This window comes from Amblyomma maculatum, chromosome 3, assembly GCF_055883805.1.
Source record: "Amblyomma maculatum isolate TAMU_Amacu chromosome 3, ASM5588380v1, whole genome shotgun sequence".
NCBI classification, from domain to species: Eukaryota; Metazoa; Arthropoda; class Arachnida; order Ixodida; family Ixodidae; genus Amblyomma; species Amblyomma maculatum.
In genome coordinates this window covers 81,214,763-81,230,547 of record NC_139346.1, presented here as the reverse complement: position 1 = coordinate 81,230,547, position 15,785 = coordinate 81,214,763, and the positions used below count along the sequence as shown (strand labels likewise).

General features: G+C 46.6%; 1 protein-coding gene across 1 annotated transcript in view; it reads right to left on the bottom strand.

The window, feature by feature from the left end:
* LOC146195093 (uncharacterized) overlaps positions 1–15,785 on the bottom strand; it is a 66,678-nt gene that overhangs the window by 43,614 nt on the left and 7,279 nt on the right. Inside the window, exons 4-5 of the mRNA XM_084597683.1 lie at positions 14,242–14,327; positions 12,221–12,241 (exon numbers count right to left, since the gene is read on the bottom strand). Coding sequence (XP_084453809.1) covers positions 12,221–12,241; positions 14,242–14,327 — 107 coding nt within the window. The remainder of the gene's footprint in view (positions 1–12,220; positions 12,242–14,241; positions 14,328–15,785) is intronic.

The following is a 15,785-nucleotide window of genomic DNA, read 5'->3' as shown; positions in this document are numbered from 1 at the left end:
TCACAGAAATCACAAGATAGAGGGTTGTGCTGTCGACGATGGCCATTGTCAATGGCCGCACGCGCTTCCTAACTAATGGCCGCTGCGTGCAGCCAGTGCCGAAGTGCGATCGCCAAGAAGCCGGCGGTCCGGTCGCTTCTCATGGACGGCTAAAAGCCACGGCTTAGTCAGCCAACCAACGCCAGAAGACCGAATGAATTCGAAATAGGAAATGTGTACAGATCGCAATCGTACCCACAAAATTTTTACACGTGGAGTTCGTGACACGGCTAAACTTCACCGGTCGTAAAAAAGCATGGGGGAATTTAGTTTGTCGTATGAGCCTCACCGTCTCAAAAACCCTTTCTTGGTGGCATTTTATAACCTGATTATACTCACCTATGCTTCTTCTCACCTCATATACAATGTGTAATATATATATATATATATATATATATATATATATATATATATATATATTACTAGAGTATTGGTCTCCTGGATGCGTTTTTCCTTGCGCTATGCTCTAGAAAACAAGCTCTTACTGCTTAATCAATAATACCTGTCAAAATTTAGCGACAAATCAAAACTCGAATAATGAGCAGCTAGCAGAATGATTCCGCACTACAAATTCGCGAGAAATGTGTCCACATATTAACCTAGATTTAAGTACAATCCCTACGCGATCGAAGTTTCATGACCACGCCATGTTCATTAGTGAGCATTTCGTTTTGTGCAATCCATTTTTACTCCTAACAGTGTTCGCAATATTACTTTATTCCAGTCTAATAAGTAGGCGCATACCCTAAATGGGGCAGGTTTGTAATAAGGCAGTAATTTCGCATCAGCATTAGTCCCAGCCCTGTATTCAGCTATAGCTTTAATTTGTAGCCGTATGGCAAATCTGGTTGGACACCGCTCCATTATTTCATTTCCAAATGAATTCTTTCGTACCATGCTGATTACACTTGTAAGAACTGACCCATACCTGGCATGTTTTCGGTTTCCCTGAGGCGGTGAACAAAGCGTTATCTGGCGTGGGGGATCTCGTCATCATCATCATCATCAACCTGATTATACCCACTGCAGGGCGAAGGCCTCTCCCATATTTCTCCACTTAACCCGGTTCTGTGCTAGCTGCAACCACTTGACCCCTGCGAACTTCTTAATCTCATCCGCCCACCTAACTTTCTGCCGCCCCCTGCAACGCTTTCCTTCCCTTGGAATCCAGTTTGTTACCCTCAGCGACCATCGGTTATCCTCTCTTCACACTACATGTCCTGCCCATGTCCATTTCTTCTTCTTAATTTCCACTCGAATGTTGGTAACATGAGTTATTTCTCTGACCCACTCTGCACGCTTTCTATCTCTTAATGTCACCCCTACCATTTTTCGTTCCATAGCCCTCTGGGCTGTCCTCAACTTAAGTATAACTCTCTTGGTTAGCCTCCACGTTTCAGCCCCATAGGTGAGTAGAGGCAAGATGCAACTGTTGTATACTTTCCTCTTGAGCGATACCGGTAAGCTGCTAGTCATAATCTGCGAGTGCTTGCCAAATGCGCTCCATCCTAATCTTATTCTTCTTGTTATTTCCTTTTCATGGTCCGGATTTGCGGTTACTACCTGTCCTAAGTAGACATATTCGCCTACTACTTCCAGTATTTCGCTACCTAATGTAAACTGCTGTTCCTTCCCGAGGCTGTTGATCATTACCTTAGTCTTCTGCATATTGATTTTCAAGCCTACCTTTCTACTTTTCCTGTCTAGGTCATCAATCATTATTTGTAGTTCATCTCCCGAGTTGCTTAGCAAGGCAATGTCATCAGCAAATCGCAGATTACTGAGGTATTCTCCATCTACCCTTATCCCTAACTGCTCCCATTCCACGTCTCTGAATACTTCCTCTAAACAAGCTGTGAATAGTACTGGGGAGATCTTGTCTCCTTGCCTAACACCTTTCTTTATGGGAATTTTGTTACTTTCTTTTTGCAACTATGGTTGCTGTGCAGCCACTATATATATCTTCCAGCACTTTCACGTACGGCTCCTCTACCCCCTGATTTCCCAATGCCTGCATCACCGCCGAGGTTTCAACCGAGTCAAATGCTTTTTCGTAATCAATGAATGCTATGTATAAGGGCTTGTTATATTCCGAGCATTTTTCTATCACCTGATTGATCGTATGGATATGATCGACAGTAGAATACCGTTTCCGAAACCCTGCTTGATCCTTTGCTTGATTGCAGTCTAAGGTTGTCCTGATTCTATTAGCGATTACCTTAGTAAATGCCTTATACGTAACAGACAGTAAGCTGATTGGTCTGTAATTTTTAAGGTCCTTAGAGTCCCCTTTCTTATGAATGAGGATAATGTTTGCATTCTTCCATGGTTCCGGTACCGTCGATGACACCAGGCACTGCGTATACAGGGTGGCCAGTTTTTCTAGCACGATATCCCCCCCCCCCCCCCCCCCCGTCCTTCAGCAAATATGTAGTTATCTGATCCTCTCCAGTTGATTTCCCCCTTTTCATAGTTTCTAGTGCTTTCTTGACCTCGTCCTTCGTTACTGGTGGAACGTCTGACTGTTTTTCCCTACCGTCAATCTCATTACGATGCTGAATACTTTGACTACTGTAGAGATCTGTATAGAACTCCTCTGCTACTTTGACTATCTTGTCCATATTAGTGATGACGTTGCCCGCCTTGTCCCTTATCGCATACATCTGGTTTTTGCCTATGCCCAATTTCTTCTTTACCGCTTTGAGGCTTCCCTCGTTCTGTACAGCATGCTCAATTTTCTCCATGGTATACTTCCTTATATCGGCCACCTTGCTCTTATTGGTTAGCTTTGATATCTCGGCCAATTCGATCTGGTCTGTTGGATTGGAAGCTTTCATACTCTGGCGTTTCTTAATCAAATCTTTCGTCTCCTCAGACAACTTACCGGTATCCTCTCTAACTATCCTACCGCCTACTTCTACCGCGCACTCAGTAATGATATCTCTGAAATTATTGTTCCTTGCCTCTAGGGCAATGTCGCCATCCTCAGAGCTGAATACCTATTCTGTAGCGAGATCCTGAACTCTTCTGCCCTCCCCCTTACCGCTAATTCGTTGATGGGTTTCTTTCTTACTAAACATATATATATATATATATATATATATATATATATATATATATATATATATATATATATATATATATATATATATATGACCCCTAGAAGTCTGCAGTATATTCGCTAAATATGTTTCTGGCGTTTATGCCCAGCCAGAACACAATGATGCTTTCCTTCATATTGACAGCATATTTCCGAGTGACGTTGAAGCAGCTGTACGTGCACTGCTATAAAAAAAATCATCAGGAGCGGACGAAATCCGGATGCTCATTGCCAAAGGTTGTTCCAGTGTTCCAGTGTTAACCCAAGTTATTAACCTGTCGCTGCGACGTCAAGAATTTCCTTCATGATGGAAGCTACCACTAGTTAAGCCCGTGCATAAAAAAGGAAGGATGAGCGACGTGTGGAACTACTAACCGATTTCTCTGCTGTCTTCTACGTCAAAGGTTTTCTAACATATTATCCATGCCTATTTTGCTTTTCGTCTTAAAAGATAACCTCAACAACAAGCATGGCTATTTACCCGATCGCTCGGGACAGACAAACTTTGTTTCGTTTGTGTAGTGTGTAGTTGTGTAGTGAACTCTGCGAAGATATTATGGAGACGAGGATGAACTAGGCGAGGATATCACAAAGACGAGGAGAAGAACGACGAAGTGCCGCTGCGCTGCTCGAGCTCGCTTGTGGAGGCCTAGACTGGCTGTGCTCTTGTGTGGTTCTCTGTGCAACTCGGAGAGGGCTATTATCCCTGTTAAAAGACAGTAAACACCCCCTTTCACTTGGTGGAGGTCAGGATTGGAGCTTCGAAGCCGCACACTCCCGACAACAGCCATGACCGATGCTACCACTCCTAGTCCAACCGCCTCCTCGTCCCCCGTCTTCTGCGCTGGAGCTTTGCGCCAACGGGACCATCCTATCTTCAGCGGAACCGGCGACCACGACGTGGAAGATTGGCTGTCGTCATATGAGCGGGTCAGTACGCACAACAAGTGGGACGACGGTCTCAAATTAAATAACGTGATATTCTACCTGACGGATGTTGACAACCTGTGGTTCCGCAACCACGAGGCCGATATCTCCTCGTGGTCTGCTTTCAAGACTACTTTCTCCGATATCTTCGGCAGACCTGCAGTGCGCAAGCTGCGCGCTGAGCAACGCTTGCGCCACCGTGCACAGCTACCCGGCAAAAATTTTACGAGTTATATTGAAGATGTTGTAGACCTGTGCAAGCGCGTGGACGCTTCAATGACAGAACAGGCCAAGATTGGTCATATTTTACAAGGAATCGACGATGACGCGTGCCAGATGCTTCTGGCCAGAAACCCAGCAACCGTGGTCGACGTCATCCATGCATGCCAAAACTTTGAGGAATTACGCAAGCGCCGTCAAATCACTCGTTCTTCGCTCTCACACCAAGAGCCTCTTGCAGCTTTAACAGCTGACGCAGAACAGTCCCCCTTGCTGCAACAAATCAAGCAGTTCGTTCGAGAAGAAGTTGCCCGTCAACTGTCCCTCGTTACCCATCGTCCTGACGCTTCCTCTCCTTTGGCGCCAAAGTTGCAGCAAGTCATCCGCGAACAAGTCGCAGAAGCACTTCCCACGCTTCCTGAAGCTCCTGCCGTCGCTCCCTTGACATACGTCGAAGCACCACTACAATATACACAATCATCTGTCCCAGCCCCTTTGACCTACGCGGCAGTGACTGCGCGGCCTCCGCCTGAGCCGTTACAAGTGCAGCCTTTCCTACGCCATGCACCACTTCCTCAAACGGCTCCGCTTCATCCTGCGACTCCGCGCTATTACAACCCGTGGCGCACTTCTGACAATCACCCAATTTGTTACTACTGTGGTTGCCCTGGACACGTGGCCCGTCGGTGCCGTGGACGCATGGCTGCGCGTCCCGAGCCTGCGTCTTCGGAGTACTCCCCACCGCTGCTTCGTTCTGCTCCGTCTTCGCCTGCATACGCCGCCGAACAGCGTTCGTACACGACCAATCGTTCTCCTCCACGTCGCAGGTTACTGTCACCAATGCGCCGGCGACCACCCCCTGCTGATGAGGGAAACTAAGTTCCGCGGTTCATGAGGCGAGAACTGCGTGCTCTGCGAAAAGCTCAAGGCCTCATATTTTGCCCACGAACGTTATAGTAATCTCCATCGATGGACGGTCTGTACATGCGCTGGTCGATACAGGCGCTGCAGTGTCTGTGATTCATGAGCGACTTTGCCGACGGTTACGAAAAGTTACAATGCCATTTAACGGTTTGTCGCTCCGCACTGCCAGCGAAGAGAGGATTGCACCTTTAGCAGCATGTACAGCGCGTGTCGTCATTGAAGGTCTTTTATACAGTGTAGAGTTCGTAGTTTTGTCGTCTTGTTCTCACAGTGTGATCCTTGGATGGGACTTCTTGTCTAAAAATAATGCCGTGATCGATTGCGCCCGAGCTGAAGTGGAATTTTCTGCACTGTGCGACGTACTGCACGACGACAACCGTTCAGTGTGTCCTCAAAAGCTCACCATCGCTGAAGATGTCGACATAGCTCCAGAAGCTCGTGCCCTTGTGCCTCTTTCGTGTCCTGCCGTGTCAGCCGTTAGTGTTCTATTTACGCCGTCTGCATCCTTCATCCACCGCAAGCACCTGCCGCTGCCGTCTGCTGTTCTCGATGTTCACGGTGGCTTCATGAAGCTACTCATCTACGTGGGGAATCTCCCGGTTCTATTGAACCAGCCCACCTTCTCTCTGACCTGGATGCCTCCGAGACCAACCGTGGTAACTACATCGATGCTCTGCAGTCCGATCCGACACCTGATTCGTTGCCAGACGACTTCTTCCGAACCGCCATCGATGACGCCCTTCCTTCCACCTACCGGACGCAGCTTGTGGCCCTTTTACAGACGTTTCGCTCCGCGTTCGACGCCGCCCACACACCTCTCGGCCGCACTTCAACAGTCGCACATCACATTCAGACCGGCTCTAACACGCCTTTTCGACAGCGCCCCTATCGTGTGTCAGCGGCAGAGCGTCGCGTGATCAATGAGCAAGTTGAGGACATGCTAAAACGTGGTGTAATCCGTCCATCTCAAAGCCCCTGGTCTTCACCAGTGGTGCTAGTAAAGAAGAAAGATGGCTCAGTTCGCTTTTGTGTTGATTACCGGCGCCTGAAAAAAATTAGCCACAAGGACAACTACCCCCTGCCGCGTATAGACGACGCTCTTGATTGCCTCCAAGGTGCCGAGTACTTTTCGTCTTTACGTTCCGGTTACTGGCAAGTACCAATGGCCGCTTGTGACAGAGAGAAGACCGCATTTGTGACCCCGGATGGCCTCTATGAATTTAATGTAATACCCTTCGGTTTGTGCAACGCCCCGCCACATTCGAGAGGATGATGGATAACATCTTGCGGAAGTTCAAGTGGCACATCTGCCTCTGCTACCTGGACGACATTGTTGTCTTTTCCACCGACTTCGCCACGCACCTAGAGCGCTTGCGGCAAGTTTTGGTTTGTCTTACTGACGCCGGCCTCTAAATCTCAAGAAGTGTCACTTCGGTGCCCGGGAGTTGACCATTTTGGGGCACATCGTCTCTAAGGAAGGTGTTCGCCCTGATCCGGCCAAGATGCGCGCAGTGGCGGAGTTTCCTAAGCCGGTATCGCTCAAGCAACTTCGAAGCTTCATTGGTCTATGCTCCTATTTTCGGCGCTTCGTGCGAAATTTCGCTTCTATAATTGCACCCCTTACGAAGCTACTCAGGGGGTCGAGTGCGACGAAGCGTTCACCGCATTGCGCCGTTTTTTGACTTCGCCACCAATCCTTCGTCACTACGACCCCACAGCACCTACCGAGGTCTATACTGATGCGAGTGGCGTTGGCCTCGGAGCGGTATTGGCTCAACGGAAAAATGGCTTTCAAGAATACGTCGTCGCGTACGCGAGTCGCGTCCTCTCCAAAGCTGAATGCAACTACTCAGTTACGGAAAAGGAGTGTTTGGCCATTGTGTGGGCACTAACGAAATTCCGACCCTACCTGTATGGTCGCCAGTTTGACGTCGTCACGGACCACCCCGCGTTATGTTGGCTGTCCTCTCTTAAAGACCCGTCCGGCCGCCTCGCACGATGGGCTCTCCGCCTTCAAGAATTTGACATCCGCGTTATATATCGGTCTGGCCGTAAACACATGGACGCCGACGCTCTGTCTCGTTCTCCCCTGTCCATTGCACCTGTTTGCTCCTCGGCGGCTGATCCCGTCCTCTCGTCTCTAACAATCGCTGATATGCCTGCGGAGCAGCGAAAAGACCCGTGGCTCGCATCTCTTATAGACATCGTGTCCACTTCTCCAAACGCTGCGCCTTCTCGGACTTTACGCCGTCAAGCACCACACTTTGCCCTACGAGACGGTCTTCTCTACCGCCGCAATTATATGACTGATGGTCGACGGTGGCTTCTCGTCATTCCCCGCCATTTACGACAAGAAATTTGCGCCTCTTTACATGCCGACCCTCAGTGTGCCCATCCTGGGGTAGTCAGGACGTTTCAGAGAATTTCTCAACGCTACTATTGGCGCGGCATGTACGGCTATATTCGCAAATACGTCCGCTCCTGCATCGCCTGTCAGCGCCGCAAGTGACCCACACCTCGTGCTTCTGGCCCCTTACAACCACTTCCATGCCCGGCCCGCCCTTTCGACCGCGTTGGCGTTGACCTTTACGGGCCACTTCCCTGCACGGTCTCTGGGAACCGGTGGATTATCGTCGGCATCGACCACCTCACCCGGTATGCCGAGACCGCCGCTTTACCCGCCGCTACTGCCCGTGAAGTTGCCCTGTTCTTGCTACACCATTTTGTTCTTCGCCACGGCGCGCCGCGAGAGCTGCTGAGTGACCGAGGACGCGTCTTCCTTTCCAACGTCGTTGAAGCTCTACTGGCCGAATGTCGCATCATACATCGGACCATAACAGCCTACCACCCTCAAACTAACGGCTGACTGAGCGCTTCAATCGTACTCTTGGAGATATGCTCACAATGTACGTTGCCGCTGATCAGACCAACTGGGACGCTGTTCTTCCTTTCGTGACGTACGCATACAATACCGCCACGCAGTCAACCACTGGATTTAGCCCTTTCTTCTTGCTTTATGGGCATGAGGCATCATCCACGATGGACACTATTTTTCCATATCGTCCTGACTCCTCCGAGTGGACTCTCCTTTCAGACGTTGCCAAACATGCGGAAGAATGCCGCCAGTTAGCCCGCAGTTTAACATCGGAATCGCAAGGCCGCCAAAAGTATCGTCACGACAAAGATCAGACGCCACATGTTTTCCCTACAGGATCCCTTGTTTGGCTCTGGGTTCCTGGCACCCCACCGGGATTGTCATCAAAATTTCGAACCGAGTACCACGGCCCCTACCGCACTGTCAGCCAAACCTCCCCTGTGAATTACATCGTGGAGCCACTCACTCCCTCTTCGGACATGCGTCACCGTGGCCGCGAAACTGTGCACGTGAGCCACCTCAAAACATACTACGATCCGCTGCTATTGCCCTCACCCTAAGTCGCCAGGATGGCTCCTCTTCGCTCCGGGGAAAATTGTAGTGAACTCTGCGAAGATATTATGAAGACGAGGATGAACTAGGCGAGGATATCACAAAGACGAGGAGAAGAACGACGAAGTGCCGCTGCGCTGCTCGAGCTCGCTTGTGGAGGCCTATAGACTGGCTGTGCTCTTGTGTGGTTCTCTGTGCAACTTGGAGAGGGCTATTATCCCTGTTAAAAGACAGTAAACACCCCCTTTCACGTTCTTAAATTATGCTGGCGACATGCTCTCGAAAAATTAACCGGTCGATTTCGACTTGAAGAAAGCCTTTGGCCTAGTTAATCACGAGTTACTTGTAGACAATCTACGGTTCTACTTACTGGCATCCCACCTCTGTGAATGGCTCCACATCTATCTCAGCGACTAAAGGAATTTTTTTTTTAACTCTGGGGGAACTCATCTGCTTGGTACCCAGTCTATTGTGACGTACTGCAATGGTCTCATTTGTCGCCGCTAATCAATGTGCTCGTAAATGATATTTTGAATTGTCTCAATTATTTGCAGAGCTTTTAAGCTGTTTAGTGCAGTAGAACTAGTGCTTGACTGCGAATATTTGCAAAATGATATCTCTGTAAACATTTGGTGTGCGCACAATGCCTTAATGTTGTATTCTTTCAAAGCTTTGGCCATTGCTTTCACAAAAAAGAAATAATTTTATTTGTTTACTCTATTAACATTGTTCAAATACAGCGTGTTGATACTGTTGGCGAGTTGGGAGTGTATCTAGACAACGACGCCAAGTTTCAGACGCACGTAATCCATTGATTACGCTGGCGTATCCAGATTTCGGGCGCAGTTGCATGCTTAACGAATCTAAAGAGTGTTTTCTTATGATATACAAGTCGATCATACTACCAATGTTGGAAATCTGAAGTGTTTCATGGAATATGCTGACATCTGTACAGTGAGAAATGATCGCGCGCGTACAAAGGCGGTTTATCTGTATCCTTTACGATAGACATATAGGTAGGCGATACTACTTCGACTGCGAATGGCTATATCTAAACTAAAGCTTGTTACACTTTCAAAACGGCGAGAACTCCGGGATGGCGTTTTCTTGCAGAACTTCTTGCAATGGCCAATAAATTGCTCTGAGCTAACTTCAGCGCTCAAACTGACAATGTCCAGGCATAGTGCAAGAAGCCGTCGGGTATTTTATGTCGATAACCACAGGTGTGTCTCTCCATCATTGTGCATTCAGCGAATTTTAAATACTTCTTCTTTCTTCAATAATATAGCTGAATACATTTTTACCTTTAAAAGTAATAATATGCGTGTTCTAGCATCTTTGTGCCTTTAACACTGTATCACATATATCACCAATACATCATGTATGCTTTGACTGTCGTAAATGATTGTACGTTGAAGGGCGCATCACAGCCCAGGCTGAAATGCTGTTTATGGTTACCTAAATAATGTAAATAAATAATAAATTGCATATACGGTAATAAACTGTAATAAATAACGGAATAACTACGTATTAACATATGCCGAATGCGCGGAATGCATACGGGTTGGTAAATTCTACCCCATGGAGCATAGTGTAAATATGGCCACTTCTAATATGCAGGATAGTCATCAGCGCTAACTTCAGAAAAAAAGAAAAAATTTACTAATCAATGACGCTGGCTAACGGAAACAATTTAAAGGCAAAAATTATATTAATTTGTGTCCGGCAGCAACACAGCTTCACAAACTTCTCATCTGCAACACAGCATTTCTTGGGCACAAAGGGGGTTTACCAGTTATCGAATGCGCTGGAACCAGTGAGCTGTTAGAGTCACGCGGCCTAAATTGCAGCATTATTTTATTCAGCAAAGTTCTAAAACGAAAAAGGAAACTTCTTAACTGTTGCGCTTAAGGCAACGTTATAAACATATAACCTTATAAACTAAAGGAACAAAATGTCAGCTCACAAGTCGTAGGGTTTTGCTTGAAGAAACTCTGCCTGTAATTTTTGCCCTGAGACGCCATTCACTCCAGCCTTAAAATACAACTAACATGCTCTATCTGGTAACTGACATCTACCTACTACTGCAGGGAGGTCGCTGCAAAGACGAAGAGCTGATTTTTATACCTGAGCATTACAGGTTCAGTGTGTAACACTGGCTACCGAAGAAGGATAAAAGACAAAGAAACATGAAAACAACAAGAGACTAACTTTTTACCATCACTATGGAAACTAGTCACAGGCCTAAACAAAAGTAAATACCAGCAAATAGCAAAACAAGCTCAATAAGTACGCGTGCGCCGAGACCAATGCAGTGGCAGCGAGCCGCGCTCATGCATTATGTAACATAGATTCGCAAGTAGGCAGTGAATTCTTGATTATCTGAGAAGCGAATTGGGACATCGGCGCATGGTCGCTGCTCATGTCGAAGCTTTCTTCTGAAGACGTGTTACTTTTAGGAGCGGTACAATAAATCTGCGTAAACATTGCTGGACGGGAAACATTCAAGCAACCTGTATTTGAAAACAATATACGACTTCTAAACTGAATAGTTACTTGTGATTACAATAAAAAATTTGCCCACGATTACGTTACTTCCTAACGCAAAATTTGAGCGCAGCTCATCAGCTGTTTCACCTTTTCGATAAATTGAGGCAAATATTTCGAGCAAGACACGATGTACAATTACAGACTTTTTTTTATTTTTGCACATGTATTCCTTCAAGAAACGCTCCACTAACAGTTCTTGGCTGCGATGAAAGAAGCTATGTGGTCGGAGAAATGAAGAGGGCAATTGAGTTATCGGGAGGTTGCGGGAGGCAGCGCGTGGGTCCATAGGAACGTTGCGCGACAAACAGATAGCAGCCGCTAGCGAGTGAAGCGAGTGAGAACGGGATACAAGCACCGTGATCCGCTTAGAGAGCCGGCGTTTCGGCAACCGGAGAGCACACTCGCCGCCACTCAGGAAGAGGGGGGGGGGGGGCTCGTCCTCTTTCTGCGTGGCAACGATGGTGTTCTACGCAGCACGTTGTCTTTACTCGCTAGCGGCGTCAGTTAGTCGCTGCTAGCGCTGCCTCCAGCGACCCCCCCCTCCCCTCTTTCCTCGTGTTCTCCTGCCCCCATCGTTCGCCGCTGAGTGTACCCTCCCCCCACTTTTTCCTTCGAGGCTCCGGTTGCCGAAGCGCCGGCTCGAACTGGGGGGCTAAAAGGAGGGGGAACTGGTTACGAGGCCGACAACGCCGATGCCGCCGCGAAACCCAGGAACGGGCGCCAAAGAGCTGCGCTCTAATAGAGACTCAAGATCTCGGTCTCCTTTCTTAATAACTAACTTAGGAGAACGAAGCAAACACTGCGAGCTCCACCACACCACCCTCGGCGCTTTCGATACGTTTGATTCGGTTAGGCCCCCTTGCCCTTTCAAGGCGCTTGCTTACAGTTACATCAGATACTCTGTATGTAGCTACAGTGTGGATCTTTCTTTATCATGCTGCGGGCCACAAGCTCCGCGACTGAGTTTTAAATATTACATATCTGTGGAAATTCGAACGGTAATAAATCGCAGGAACCGTAGAAAGTTCACTCACCAAGTCTTCATGAACCTCCAGCTGAAATGGACAAGAGCAAAGGATTATCTCTTGAACGTCATGCCCTATACAACCCATTTTTTGAAGCCATTTTGCTTACGATGTACCATGTGACTGGCATATGAGAATGCACATATAGCTGCCAACATCTCACAAAAACCAATTTTGTTTATACAAACGTGCACAAACGCACATTACAACTGCTTTGCTTAATATGTACCATCTCTGATCATGCAGACTGCAAATCAACTTGTACTAAAAGCATCATACATACAATAGGAAAAAAAGGAAACCGTCACTCAAACTGATGAAAGAATGAAAGAATTTTCATTTCTGTGTTGATCACAGGAGAATTATTGCGTTTTCATTTTTCTGCCCAGCAGATAACGCTTTTTATAAAGTGGAAGAAAAAACAACCGGACAGCTCCGGTAAGATCCAAGCCCACGACATCCGCATTTGAGTGAATTGCTCACTCAATAGACTTGTACATTCCCGATTTTCTGCTTCTCAGAATGGTTTTATTGCGCGCAATCTCAACCTTGGGGTTTTTCCCAGCGACGCGCTCGACCAATGGTGGCAGTAGCAACGTCCTGCTGTACCGTAACTTCAACGTGATGCGTGACTGTAGGTGAAGGAGGCACCTATTCGAGAAGCCTTTTATGCTTCCTATGCCATAAAGACGGCCAGATCAGAGTTCCTCAACAAAATACTATGCATTTTATGTTGACTACACAGCACACCAATCAGCCACATGACTCTTAAGTTTGCATTTTTATTACAGTTTCGGTTCAGATATCGAATCAAAAGTCCGACAGATGATATCGCAGTATTTTCCTTGATAGCATAGAACTTCCGATACGATATCGCTGCGTAATGGCAGTAAGGACCACACTGCGGCCAAAACCGTATTATCTGCAGTAATGCTTCTTACAAGGTCAAACTTCACGAAACGAAGCTTTGGTGCGCAGATGTACGTGCACATGGCATATGATTGCGACGCATACAGCACGATTCATCAAACATGATTACTGCGCATGGCACTACTCTGTGCATCCTAGCTAAAGGAGTTTTCTCAAGTGGCTAGTTGAATAGACGCATTCGACTCAGCGTCATCATGCAATCAGATCTAGACGGTCAGGCATTGTTGCTATTAATGACCAGAATGCCGGATTCAGTTCCTTCTGCATTCAAAGGGCGTTGCTTATTCATGCGCCTGACTTAGTTTAGACAAAATTTCATATGTTTAATTAAAAGCATCTATGATGGAATTCAAAGTACACTGGCTATGGATGGGTGGGAAAGTGCCAATTTCCCCTGTGACCCGCGGTATCCGACAAGGTTGTCTCCTCTCGCCTCTTTTATTTGCTCTAAGCTTAGAGCCTTATTTGAGGGCTATCATTACAGCCCAGAGTATCCGTGGCCTCCCTCTCCCAGGGTGTCAGATGGTAGAATCATTTCGAGGCCGGGCTGTCAAGTGGCACAGTTGTACCAGCTCATGGAAAGGTCACTGCGGGTAACATGTTTTCTGCGGTGAGAAGTGAGGCTAAATCTTCAGTGTCTTCCTTACCGCATTCCAGCGGTGCGGACGCAAGCCAGTTGGAAAACATTCACCACTTGAATATGTACTGGACGTCCGGTGGCTCTCTAGATCAAACCTCAATGAGATCACATACTTCACATCACATCACATACACTATCCGCATTCAAGAAGCCGAACTGATACAGTCGTGGTAGATTATCGGCCTAGCGCTCAAATGGTTCTGGGTTTGAAACACTGTGCCACTTTGCACAGACCAATTTTTAATGGTTAAGGATTTCCCGGCGAAGCACTCGACTGCTCTGGAGTGAAATGCTTTGAAAAGGGTCTTAGATAAGACCGAGAAATGAAAGGGGGTTTCTGGTATCCATCACACATGGTTATGTCTGATGTTGAGCACTTTGAACAGTTGTCACCTGGAAACCATACTCCAATCAAACACAGTGAAACAATACGGAATAATATATTCGATATGTTACTTACTAAAAAATGTTTTGCTGGGTCAAACACACGCCATGTAATAACTGCTGCCGTGGAATTGACGACATCGATGGAGATCAGATAATAATCTGTGGAAAAACGTTAGTGTTCAATTATCGCGTGCAAATGGTTGACCTATAGTGTAAAAAAGAATGAGTATGAGTAAATCACAACCTGGACTGACCCAATCATTTTTGAAAAGCTCATGATATTGCATCCTAAACCCACCAATATTTTAAGCAAATTTTTGGGTCTGTGATACATGTGTAAATGTATACTAGGTGATTCTTGGACGCCAACCACTTCCTAAAAATCGCCCCTTCCGATCAAAATGGTGAATTTTTCAGCTAACTATGCCGTTAACTTGTATGTCCCTTATATAAACTTCAATGGCTATCATTTTAACTGTTATATAGGAACAGAGGTGCTTATATAGGAACAGAGAGTTTCAGAATTCAGAAATTGCGATTTCCATTGATGCCGGTGCCCAAAATGTACTGCCACAAAGAACCGCGCGCTCTCAAATCTCAAATTCGAGGTCACCATGGAAATCTACTCTACGGCGCACGCACGACGTACATGTGTCCATAGAAATTTTCACAACAAAGAAATCACGAAAAAGAAAGCTGAATTTAGAAGCACCTTACATGCACTGCCAGATAACGGGGGCTGGACTAAAGAAAATCCCTTAGTGAAGTGCAGACTATACAATTCGGGCAATGACCGTATGCTTTGATTGTCCAAAAAAATAATCCTTGCTTCAATTTGCATGTTTCGTATACTTTTGTGGGCACCTGTGTGTTATATTCATGCCTCCGCCTCGGCAGGACCGTTGGCTACACAGAGAAGATCCCGTGGCTCACAACCTCACAGCCTGCGCGCGGTTTTCAAGCTGCGGTAGAAAAATCTTTGATAGCCAGAAGGTTGCCTACTACAATTCAGTTACCGGTTTACTAGTTACCATGATTACCTTTTTCTGGTGTGCTACACAGCTGAAATTACTTCTCCGAAGAAGATGCATTTTTGCTTAGGCAAGCCTGTCTTTAAGCCCTAGCGGCGGGCTCCCCTCAAATACGTTCTGTATAATTCTTCTGCGCTTTTGCATCCAAACTGGTAAGTACAATTTTCATAACTTACGTGCCAATTTTTTATTTTTTTTGCTGTTTTCAAGTTTTCTGCGCGCATTAATCATTGCACAATCCTCTCGTCATATTGCCTCCACATGCCGCCTTCTGCTAAGTGAATATCGTCCACTATAATTTTCCCCTTGACCACAGTCAGTAGCTGTCGTATTTTGACATATTTTGTTCCACTAAAAGATGTACGATCATTGCACCCAACTGCCGTTCTTCCCACCACATTTTGGCATACGGCATTTATATTCGTAATGCGTTCATTCAACACCTTTACGAAGGCTTAGCTGTCAGCTTAAAAGTAGTATTTATTCCTGTTTGGGTCATTAACTGCCGCATTTTTATTCTTATACACATTTAGGACTACAGTTGTCCGCTTCCATTTCAATTTAAGGCTGCACTTAGAACCATCAT